Source organism: Sinocyclocheilus anshuiensis, unplaced genomic scaffold, assembly GCF_001515605.1.
Source record: "Sinocyclocheilus anshuiensis isolate Anshui unplaced genomic scaffold, SAMN03320099.WGS_v1.1 scaffold1961, whole genome shotgun sequence".
NCBI classification, from domain to species: domain Eukaryota; kingdom Metazoa; phylum Chordata; class Actinopteri; order Cypriniformes; family Cyprinidae; genus Sinocyclocheilus; species Sinocyclocheilus anshuiensis.
Genome location: NW_015540090.1, coordinates 134,301 through 146,815, shown reverse-complemented (window position 1 = coordinate 146,815; position 12,515 = coordinate 134,301). Strand labels below are relative to the sequence as shown.

At 39.6% G+C, this 12,515-nt stretch overlaps 1 protein-coding gene across 1 annotated transcript in view; it reads left to right on the top strand.

Moving 5' to 3' along the window:
- Window positions 1–12,515, top strand: part of LOC107687202 (sarcoglycan, delta (dystrophin-associated glycoprotein)) — a 181,811-nt gene that overhangs the window by 41,915 nt on the left and 127,381 nt on the right. The window contains 1 exon segment of the mRNA XM_016484430.1: window positions 2,052–2,237. Within this exon segment, the coding sequence (XP_016339916.1) occupies window positions 2,052–2,237 (186 nt within the window).

Here is a 12,515-nt window from a genome sequence, read left to right as displayed (position 1 = left end):
GTGTGTGGGTGTGTGTGTGTGTGTGTGTGTGTGTGTGTGTGTGTGTGTGTGTGTGTGAGTGTGTGTGTGAAAGAGAGAGAGATAGAGAGGTTGAGAGAGAGAATCTGTTAAAATTGTTTATTTATTCTGTTTATTGTTCATCCCATTCCTTCTCAGGAGTTTTAGGTGAGTATAAACCGGCCATGTCTATGTATTTCACAGCGCTTTTCGGATTTTCCACAGAAGCGCCCGGGTCTATTTATCCAAGCGCACCTTGGAATGCAACCGGACACACGGACCCCAGATGGGAAACCCCCCCCTGCCACCCTTGTGTTTTTTGTAAAAACACAAAAACATTCCTCAGGACTTCATTTATGGTTTTGTCATCCTCGGACATGGTCAAACATCTGAACAAACATCATATTTCTTCCCCCGGAACTCAAAGGTCACATCTGGATATCTAACAGGTCACGGGGTCAACACAACGTGGCTGGTCGTGATGAGGGTGGTCATGATGCGGGTGGTCGCAATGTGGGTGGTCGCAGTGTGGGTGGGCTGCGTGGGGGAGGGGAAAGGTCAAAAGGTCAAAGCCATCAATCAAGGGTCATAAATATTTTTTGTCCTAAGGTGAATGGTACTTACTACTAATGACTAGGGGTTGCACCGACTAACCGACTAGTCGACTACAATGCTCTGCCATGACGCTTTAAGCTTGATGTCGACAAGTCGCTGGTCCAATAGAGGGCGCAACAGGATAAGAAATCTTTGAAGGACTTCCACATTTACGCTCCATTTCCAAACAGTTCAAATGACAAATAAATGCATACTCTGAAAGCGCTCCACAAGACATGTGATTATATTACTGGATGCTCGAAATTGAACCAGAGAATGCACGTTTTAAGCAGCTTATTGTACAGGTACGTTAATCGCCATTCTAATCTAATGCGCTGCTGCACTGTAACGCACACACATAGGCTACAGACAGTAGCACGTACATCGCACGCACATAATCATTCAGCGCAGAAATGTATTGTCAACACTGTTCTGTGATTCTCAATAAAATAGCTTAGAAACTTAAAAGTTCAAGCATATTTTTCTTAATAACTAAATTCCACAGCTTCACTACTAGTAGAGAGAGACGCTGCCAGGTATAATTAATTCACACACGCAATCGCTCTCACTATTGCATTCATATGAATGTAATCTTTACTGTGCTTCTTTATCTGTATCTGATTTAGAATGAGCAGAAATCTGTGAGAAATATAACGACCCAAAGACAAAAGAACTGATAAAAAAGCTGTTATAGGAGCAACAGCCATGTGGGCAGCGCTGTATCATATGCCATAGCTGTGACAAGGTGTTTGTCACAGCTCCAGACTTATTTGTTCATTAATGACGTCATCAGCGACTAGTCGACTTCGACTCGACTTTTATCACATAAAAGTCGACTTCAAAAAATCAGAAGTCGTTCAACCCCTACTAATGACATATAAATCTTTTCAAAATCTATTTTAACACGTGCCAATTTGTCAAAAGTAAAAAGAACATATTTTACTAAACCACTGAATACATGTGAGGGTACACATCCTAATCTTTACATTAAAAAATATATCTTTGTTGTTGTTTTTCAAAATGTATTTGTTTTCCAAGATAAAAATATTTTAACAAATATAATAAAATTATGAATATATAAATACCATTAGGTTTGGGGGATTTGTACCACATGACATTGTACAACCATAACTGACCTAGTCCTGTCATAAAAAATGTCAAATTGCATGGCATTAATTAATTTTACTTACTGATATTAAAATATGTTATCTTGATTTATGTTCCAATTTCCTGTTTAATTTCTGAATCTTTCTGCATTTTAGTGACTTTGTTGGTCACACCAAATGACAAAAAAATAAATTAAAAAAAAGTACAATTGTTGCATTCTTAATGTATTTTTTTATTAAATAAATACTATATTAGGACCAAAATGTGTCTCATCATTGATCCCTAAATCAAGTTTTAAGGCATCTGATAGAATCTTCAATTAACGTAATTAACATATTTGCGTTTTCTTGCAGATGACCCAGGAACAGTGCCCTCATAGAAACAATGTCCAAAGTACTGAAAAGCCACAAGTTTATAAAGTGGGGATATACGGTTGGCGGAAACGTTGCCTTTACTTCCTTGTACTACTCCTCATGATCCTCATAGTGGTCAACCTTGCTCTCACCATCTGGATCCTCAAAGTTATGAACTTCACTATAGTAAGTGCAATCTTTTACTCTGGCCTTCATTACCACCTGCCGGGCATCGATTGTTTGACCGACTTACAAGTGAGCAGAAATAACAGGTCTCCATCGTAGTGATCTGCCAATTCTCTCTGTGCATTTTCTGAACTTCAGCCAGGCAAAATACTGTTTTCATTTGCCTCTCAGGGTTTCACACATAGCTTCAGGTTTCTGAGACCAGCTACCTTCCCTTTCTCCACTTGTTTACTGATTTTTTTTTTTTTTTTTTCGTACTGTCCTTTGGGTTGTTGTTTTTTTTTTTTTTTTTTTTTTTTCGTACTGTCCTTTGGGTCTTGATTAATTGGATGTACAGCAGGGCCAGATCAAAGGAGGGGCCATGGGGCAGAAATGTCACAGGCCCCCAAACCCACCCAGTGACGCAATGCCCTCTATAAACCTATTCTCAAAACTTTCATGTAACATTTGTATGGTGATTTAGTATTTTGTATGATCTACATTCTTACATGATTGGTACTGGGGGATGCACTCAATGCGGAGGAACTGTGTGGAAATCTGTTGCTGTCTGTTCATATTTGCTAATAAGAAACTTTTAGAATGAAAGAAAAAAAAAACAGCAAAAGACTTGTGAATATATAATGTTATTTTTGTATTTGGAATGTATGTAAATTAACTGAACTGAAATGTGGAGTGTGTGTATATGAGGACGTTTGACAGGTCAGACAGGCCACAGTGGTCTGTGATATTATGTCCCAAAACTTCCCTACGCTTCTGATACACACTCAAAGTAAGTAAACAAATACTGAAAGAGTTGTCAGCAGCTTTGTGAGGGTAACGTTGAAGTCACCTAACTGTGGTGTAGTACATTTTTAGCCTACATTTTGCTTTTTACTTCTTGTAATTGTATTTTGGCTTCAAAATTCATAAATGTGATCATTTGTGAAGATTATCATGATGAACCAAACATGTTAGAAACAAGAAGCTTTTGTTGGTCACAGAGCTTATTTTAATGATAATCCAAAAGCAAGGACCCTTGTTATTTTGTTGTTGTCGCCATTTTCTCCATGCATTAAATCTGTAAACATGCAGAGGGTCTACATTTATTGCTGTAGTAATCTTCAGCACCTGTGATGAGTCATGGGCTGCATTTACACTGGCACAACAAATCCAATTTTTTACTCACATCTGACACAGATCGGATACATTGTTGCACACATGTAAACACAAAAATCCGCACGAGATCCGATTTTCTCGCATCCAATCTGAGCCACTTCCAAATGTGGATTTTAATCAAATACATATCCGATATCTGGACATCTAGGTTTGTCAACTTCAGAAAATAAAAAAAAGGGACAACTGTGATTCTTTATAGGAAAATAAAGTACAGAATAAGGGATGCTCAAAATATTTGTTCTGTACCACATAGAGTATGTTATTTCTGTGTCTACAGTTAAGTATGTGTATAAAAGGTATATAAAAGGATTTTAGAAATAATCACATTTGTTTTGCTTAACCTATGTACAATTATTCTAAAAATAAAGTTTAATGTCATAAAAAATATGTCACGCATGTTATACACAAAGCATCGGCCTGAGTAAATAGAATTGTGACTGCACAAGTGGTGTAGTAATTTAGGAGGTGAATCATGGGCGGCGCTAGGGAGGGGCTAGCAGGTGCTCCAGCAGCCCCAAGCAAGACCAAAGCACCCCCGTACATAAAAAAGATGAAATAAAATAAAAAACATTTGACTCATTACAAATGTGTAACTCGTGCAATGCAATAGGCTACGTCGTGACATGATTTGCAGTCACACATTTTGTAATGTCATAGCATTTTATTTTAAAAATGGATCGGTTCCTTGTGCCATGTAGGCCTGCCTCTGACTAAATATTTTTCTAGGCAACTAGTCGCACGTTTATATTAAGTTGATTAATATAATAATCTACTAAACCATCCTTTAATAGGCAGTTAGGCGTATTATAGCCTATTCCGTGCTCAAGCGCGTGCATAAAGCTTGCCACAAAGCATCGGCCAAAGTAATGATTAGTAATGATGTGTCAGAGAAAAAGAAGATATTTTAATTATTTATTACTAAAGTAGTGCTTTCTCAGTCAGTGTCAGATGCAAAGATGAAGTTGCCGAATGCCAGTGGTGTATAAAGTACCTGAAAGCCATACTCAAGTAAAAGTAAAGATATCTTACCAGAAAATGACTTTGGTAGAAGTTGAAGTCACCGTTTAGAATATTACTTGAGTAAAAGTCTTAAAGTATGTGATATTTATTGTACTTAAGTATGAAAAGTTTTTTTTTCATCTTAAAGGTACTTAAGTATTGAAAGTAAAAGTACAAGTAAATGCAAAATGGAAACGAAAAGAAATAAATAAATGTTCATATACACAGCTTGAGTAGCAAGATTGTGTTCAGTTTTAACTCTTTCTTCCATTTTGTATTTTTGGGTAAGAATAAGAAGCACTTCATCCGGTAGTGTCTTTCATTCCAACATAAGAAAACATTTCTGGAATCTGCAACTGAAATGGCATTAAGATGTATTTACACAGTTTATGTATCTCAGAGGGGACATGGATGCATTTAAACTGCAGTTACAGATACATGAATAGGCCTAATGTTTTGTTTTTAACATAAAACTTTGAATACTGATATTTGAAACAATTTAAAACATGAAAAAAAGTCGAAATGTGAAATTAAAACTGCCAGTAGGTGACAGCAAGTGACTGTTAATCAGTGAGTCACTGAGATTTAACCAATTAATTTAAACAACTGATTCATTCAGAAACAAAGCATTTGACTGTTAATGAGTGAATCACTGAATCATTTATTCAACCGATTCTTTCAAAAAGCTGATTCATTCAATAAGTAAACACCGTCCATTGCTCAGAGATGCAAAACAGTGCTGTGATCTTTGTTTGGAACTATTTTCGTTGGCAAAATTGAGCAAAAACAAGCAATAAGTATGTCTAAAATGTAAGTCACTTATTGCTTTACTGAACTTGTATAAAATGATTAATAAATGTGTTCATGCTGATATCTGCAGAAAAATGGTACTCTTTGTGTGATACAGATTAAGTTAACTATATTAAATTATATAAATATAAAAAGCATACAGATGCATTTTTTGCCATCTATAATTTAGAATGCCTAGCTGAAATTTTGAGTTTTAATAGACTAATAAATCAATGTGCATGCACTCTCTGTGTGATTTGGTGATATAGCCTACTTGATCATTTCAGATTGCACATCATTACAACAACACTTACCGTATTATCACAGACGATGCTGTATCGCACACCCCAGACTCGACTTGAATGGAAAATGAATCATCCGCGGTTGTGCACGCACTTGTTTGCACATGAGCAAAGGTGTTTTTAGGAGTCTAAATTTCAAACGCCAGACCACTGATTCGTCAAACCTGCTTTCCTGCAGTCCGTGTTCTTCTGACTTCTGACTATTTTGTAGTAAGTAATGAATATGCTTCGGGGAGATGTATCAGAGTAAAAGTATACATTTTAATTAGGAAATGTAGTGGAGTAAAACTAAAAGTTGGCTGAAATATAAAAACTCAAGTAAAGTACAGATACTCCCAAAAAATACTTAAGTACTGTAAGGAAGCATTATTACTTCGTTACGTTACACCACTGCCGCATGCTGACGCTGCTGGCCCATCTCCACAGTAGGCCTAATGGACGTGCCTTCAATAGAGAAATGCACATTTTCATACAGACTACATAATTACAAAAGATTTGTTTTTTTATTTGAATTGGTTCGTTTAATAGAAGACATTTAAAGCTTTCTATTGCCTAGATTTATTTCTCATGTCTGTGAGCCAGTTCATTGTTGTGACGCGCACCATTCACAGAGACTGCATGCAGAAAGCACATCCAAAAATGTTAAGTTCTTTCCGCAGGAAAAAAAAAATGCAAGGGATTGTGCGGGTGCCTCCATATCATAGCCCACATTAAGCGCGATAATACTCCCACACTCCTCATGAACACCTGAAATGCGCCTTTATAGAGTTTTTATTATAAATATATATAAGCTCACTTCTGAGCATCTGAGTCCCTCTCATTTGAGAGTCGAATTCTTCACTCTGTGGGCTTCGCTGGGTAGCACATCAGGACTCTGCCTTCCTCTTAGGCTGCTCTCTTGGTGAGCTCAGCAGTGCTCTCCTCACCCTGGAGGGTTATGTACGAGCACGCTGCTTCCCAGTCGGGCACTGGTGTCCCCCTTTCGGTCTGAGAGCTGGGTGCTACGCCCCTTCTAGCTATGCATGAGTGAATGCTCCGGAGTCTGTTCTGTGACTTCTATGGTTGAGTTGGCGATACTCCCCTCACATGGAGGGTTTTTCTATGAGATATGCCTTTCAATCCACATGTGTTCTGAGCATGCGGCCTCCCACTGAATTAATTGCCACTCCCTGAGCATGCCACAGTCATATAGTATTCCCAGGCCTGTCTAAAGTGACAGTTTTGGTTACCCCTTAGTAACGGTGTTTCTAAATCCATGCTATGGTAAGTGCACACGCTGAGCTTCTGTGCACTTTCTAAAATCCCCATTGTGGTATGTGTGCACGCTAGGGCATTCTGCGCACTTTCTAACATCCTGTATGTTAAGGGTTATGCGCTGTCAGCCTCGTTTCCTTTCTCTGAGTTGGTTAGGCCCCGGTTTTCACCTTGGGCTCCACTCAACCTATATATCCCTGTTGTTACATTTCTGAGCAGTGTGTTGCTACCAAAGATCTGTCGAGTCAGTTCTTTGAGCAAGCTCATTCAAAGCCGGCAGTAGCCCCCCTGGGTGACAGGCCAGGGTCTGGTCTTTAGACCTCAAAGGAATCTCTTTTTTTCTGATTCCAAGCCTTTGAGCTCTGCCCTAGGCTCGGGCTTCCCAGCCCAGCGATATGGTAGAGTTGGTACTTAGTGCTCGCCATGGTTCTGGCATGCACTCCCCTCAGCATGGCGGCATGGGTATACTGTTCCCCATAGCGGCCCCTAGAGGACGCAGTTCGAAATTCCCTCGGAAGGGAACGTCTCCGGTTACATGGTATGTAACCATGGTTTCCTGAGAAGGGAACGAGACACTGCGTCCTCTAGTTCCCTTGCCATGCTTCGTAAGCAAGCTTCAGATGAAGAAGCGCATGACATTTTATCCCGGCGCCCTTTTATACTGTGATCACACCAGGTAATGACGTCATAGGCTGTCGCCGGCCAATGTTATTGTCGTTTTTAGACGTATGCTTCAGACACCGGTCACGCTGAAGGCGTTCCCCCATAGCAACCCCTAGAGGACGCAGTGTCTCATTCCCTTCTCAGGGAACCATGGATACATACGTAACCTGAGACAGTTTTTATAATACTGAATAAGCGTCCATATAGATCATTTCCATGCCACTTATATAATGTTACTGGGTCACGACTGTGCTGGATGATTACTGATATACAGCGGGGTAGTCATATAGGAGCAAAAAGTTTAGGGAAACGTTATAATAACGTTATGGGAACATTCAAATAACGTTATACAAACCAAAAACTAATGTTCTATTTCCATTAAGATAACTTTCCTGGCTAACCAAACACAAACCTTAACAATATAACTTCCTGGGAACCAAAAACTAACGTTCTGGGAATGTTATAATAATGTTAGGGGAACATTAGATTAGCATTAGAATAACGTATTGAGAACCAAAAAGTAACGTTCTGGGAACGTTAGATTAACGTTAAAATGACATTATGGGAACCAAAAGCTAACGTTCTGGGAACCAAAATTTGTTAGCTGGATCCTAATAGCATACAAATATCTTCCTATAGCATATAGATATTGTGTTATAAGGGGAAAAACATTTTTCAAATCTATTTGAACTTATCGCATTATAACGTGAAATTGATAAAAAAATGTTTGGCCTGTCAGCAATATGCTGCTGTAATTTTGAAAACCCTTTTTGCAAGATAAGCTTACCTTCTGAAATGATATCACGGCAGTCTGTATGAAGAAAGCAGGGTACAAGGCAGGGTCTGGAAAGCACAGAAAAAGGCATAGTATGAAAACATAGCATTCAGTGTTCAAGTTATTTTATTGATAAGTGATTTAGATTTTAGACCCCTTAACCTGCCCCCAAACCGAGTAAAATACCCATTTTATAGCGACTATAAAAAATATATTAAACGTATTAAAGCAAAATATGCAAGGAAATGACCATTTTCGTAACAATATAGCATTAAAAATATATTTTGGGTCACTAATCCCACTCCTACCTTTAAACCTAACCATACCTATTTCTTACAGTATGCTATAAATAAAAACATGATGGACAGAAAAGTGCAATCACAATAATTTATTGCAAAAACGTCAAAAACAGTACCAAAATTAGTCCAAATGATGATGCGTTGCAGCTGCAATCCTGACGGAATACAATAGTTTTGTGTGAATTTAAGTTGTTAATCGCTGAAAATATTATCCAGATTATTATCCCGATCCATCCACTTTGTGAAAGCGCGCATTTCTCATTTAAACACACCTCACCAGCAACACTGCATATCGCAATCTGTGATGAAGCAGGCACAGGCCAATGAGTTTTCCTTAAAGTTCATTCAAGCGGCAATTTTTGAATTTGAATTTTTGAGCGAGCGCGTCAGCGCGGGATTCGGGATGAAGATCGCTGAATAAAGGGTTGAATTTGGTTCAGACTGTTCCTCGCAGTATGAATTCAGAAGATTTGGATTACAGTGCACACATAAAATTGATTCATTTTGTAATTATGTTGTATTTTTGGTGTTTTATGGTTCTATTATAAGTCACAGCATGTTGGAGAAAACAGATTTTATGTCCCAAGGCAAACAAAATAAAAATTGCATGATGAAAAAATGGTTTAACGATGGCAGAAATTGAGATTTTAAGGGTTTGTAGTCTTGTTGAACATTGTGTTTTCTTCTAAACGAGTTGACGACAGAAATCACAGAACAGAACAAAATTTTATCTTTTCATATGAGTAAACTTAATTTAATAAATGCACTTGAAAACATATTGGTATGACAAAAAATACCATAGAATGAAATTGCCGCGATTGCAATATTCATAAGGATGTATTTGTAAATCTGTTGTTCATATGTAAATAATTTACGTTTTAGGTATTGTCAATAAGTCAGTATTGTTTAGATGCTGTAAATAGGTCAGTATGTTTCAGTGTATGCATACATAAGAAATGAAATTAGCAGGCATAACATTATACTCACAGTAGATGCTGCTGCTTGCAGACTCTCTCTGCTGGTGAAGTAAATATAAAAAAAAAGGTCTCAGTCTGGATCAACGGATGCTGGGATAGGTGGATGTCCCTCCCCTCCGCTCCCGCTATTGAGGCGTATACGCCACCCATGACCTTTGTGATTGGTTTAAAACGCCAGGTAGCCTATCCAATGGTTCACAAATATAGGGAAATAACAGAAGGATTTACTATTTTATTGTAATTTATTTTTGTTATTTTTATGAGAACTTTGCATTTCAGCTATAAGTGAAACGTCCCAAATGTTCTCTTTATAAAGTTGCAATGTGACCATAGAATAACCAATATAGAATGTCCCCCTAAAGTCATATTGGGAACGTTATTATATGACTAAAAGAGGACCATGTGGGAACGTTCTGTTAATGTCACAAATGTTCTCTTTGTAACGTTCTTATGTGACCATAAAATAACCAAGAACGTCCCCCTTAAGTCATATTGGGAACGTTATTATATTACAAAAAGAGGACCGTGTGGGAAGGTTCTGTTAATGTCCAAAATGTTCTCTTTGCAACGTTGCTATGTGACAATAGAATAACCATTATGGAACGCCCCCCTTAAGTCATATCGCGAACGTTATTATGTGACCAACAGAGGACCATGTGAGAATATTCTGTTAATGTCCCAATGGTACTCTTTGTAGACTTATTATGTGACCATAAAATAACCAAGAATGTCCCTCTTAAGTCATATTGGGAACATTATTATATGACTAAAAGAGGACCATATGGGAACGTTCTGTTTATGTCCCAAATGTTCTCTTTGTAAAGTTACTATGTGACCATAGAATATCCAATATAGAACGTCCCCCTTAAGTCATATTGGGAACGTTATTATATGAATAAAAGAGGACCATGTGGGAACATTCTGTTTATATCACAAATATTCTCTTTGATACGTTGCTATGTGACCATAGAATAACCATTATGGAACGTCCCCCTTAAGTCATATTGGGAACGTTATTATATGACTAAAAGAGGACCATATGGGAACGTTCTGTTTATGTCCCAAATGTTCTCTTTGTAAAGTTACTATGTGACCATAGAATAACCATTATGGAACGTCCCCCTTAAGTCATATCAGGAACGTTATTATATGACCAACAGAGGACCATGTGAGAACGTTCTCTTATCATCCCAATAGTCCTCTTTGTAACGTTACTATGTGTCCATAGATTAACCAATAATATCGGGAGCGTTATTATATGACTAAATGAGCATCATGTGGGAACGTTCAGTTAACGTCCCAAATGTCATCTTTGTAACATTCTTATGTGACCATAAAATGACCAAAATGGAACGTCCCCCGAAAGCATTTAAAAGTGAAAAAAGTGACGTGACGTGGCCAAGTATGGTGACCCATACTTGGAATTAGTGCTCTGCATTTAACCCATCCAACGTGCACACACACAGCAGTGAACACACACACCGTGAACACACACCCGGAGCAGTGGGCAGCCATTTATGCTGCGGCGCCCGGGGAGCAGTTGGGGGTTCGGTGCCTTGCTCAAGGGCACCTCAGTCATGGTATTGAAGGAGGGAGAGAGCGCTGTACATTCACTCCCCCCACGCACAATCCCTGCCGGTACGAGACTCGAACTCGAGTCTGAATCTCTAACCATTAGGCCATGACTTCCCCATTGAACATTGAACTGCAGCACTTTCATAAATAAAGAGGACGCTTTAGGAATGCCCCTAATGTTTTGTAAAGGTTCAAGACTTTCGTCACCTTCAGAAAACCTGTAGGGAACGTTGCGCAAGGTTGCGAGAATGTCCCCTCCTACGTGGGTACCCACCTGCTTGCATCTCAGCTGTCTGGAACTGCTTGTAAATAAAGACTGTGTTATTCACATTGCCTTCGTGTCAGATGACCACCACAGCAGTGCTGACAATACTGAAGCCCTCCATGGCAGAGCAGATGATCACCACAGCAGCGCAGTTGGTATTGAAGACCCTCACGGTGGAGCAGAAGACCACCATAGCAGTGGAGATGTGGAGCAGAAGACCACTGGAGCAGATATGGAGGAACTGGAGCACAGAACACAGAGAGGTTAGAAATTATCACAATGAGGCCGGCACGGTGTCTCTGGTTGATGTAGTCATCTCAGGGCTGGCAAGAAGTTCATAAATGACCTCTGTGGTTGTGTTGAGGCTAGGGATGCTCATTTCGGTTAATTTTCCCGACTGACAACTGCAGCTGGTTATCTGAACATTAACTGTTAACTAAGTTTTAAATATTACATTAGTATTAAATAAATAATAGAATGGACGAGTGTCTGTGCCCATTAAAAAATACACCTGCAGCGCTTCTGAGAACGTCTCGGTTACGTATGTAACCCTCATTCCCTGAAGGAGGGAACCGAGACATCACGTCAGTGACCATTGGGATCCCTACCAAAGCGCCATGGATGCTGCCCCTTCCAGTGTCCTGTGCGAGCCGCCTGCACCCCTTTGTGGTGTAGGCCGAGGCTCGCAACAAGAAGACCAGTCACTGTTGTCATAGCACAACCCACTCAGTGAGATTGGACTACACTGGGAAAACATACCCGTTCCACGTGGAACAGGAACGCTGCGGAAGCCCCATCCTTCCCGAAGGAAGTTTCGGAAGCACTTACACATTTGACATCCATTTAGGTGCATATGGAAGATTAGAGGTGATTGTAACCCTCATGGAAATGGCAGAAGTCTGCCGGGGAAACACAGGCTCTGAGGCTATACCGTGGACTTTACACATATGGGAACCACTTAGGCCTCTACATATGGAACCCAGCCCTCTATCGGTTCTCATGGATTAAGCGAGTGAGGGCCTGGCACCGGACGTTCCGCCATGTCTGGCTGCCAAGGGGACGGAGGAGCTCGACTGGGCCTACAGTACGGACACTCTGGAGCAGTTTTAGCAAGTCGACACTAAACCGGGGCCTCTCAGCGCCTCTACCCATTTGAGGTGAGAACGCAGGAGGATACTGGCTCCGCACGAAGGCTATAGAATCTAGCGAACGTGTTGGGGGTCGA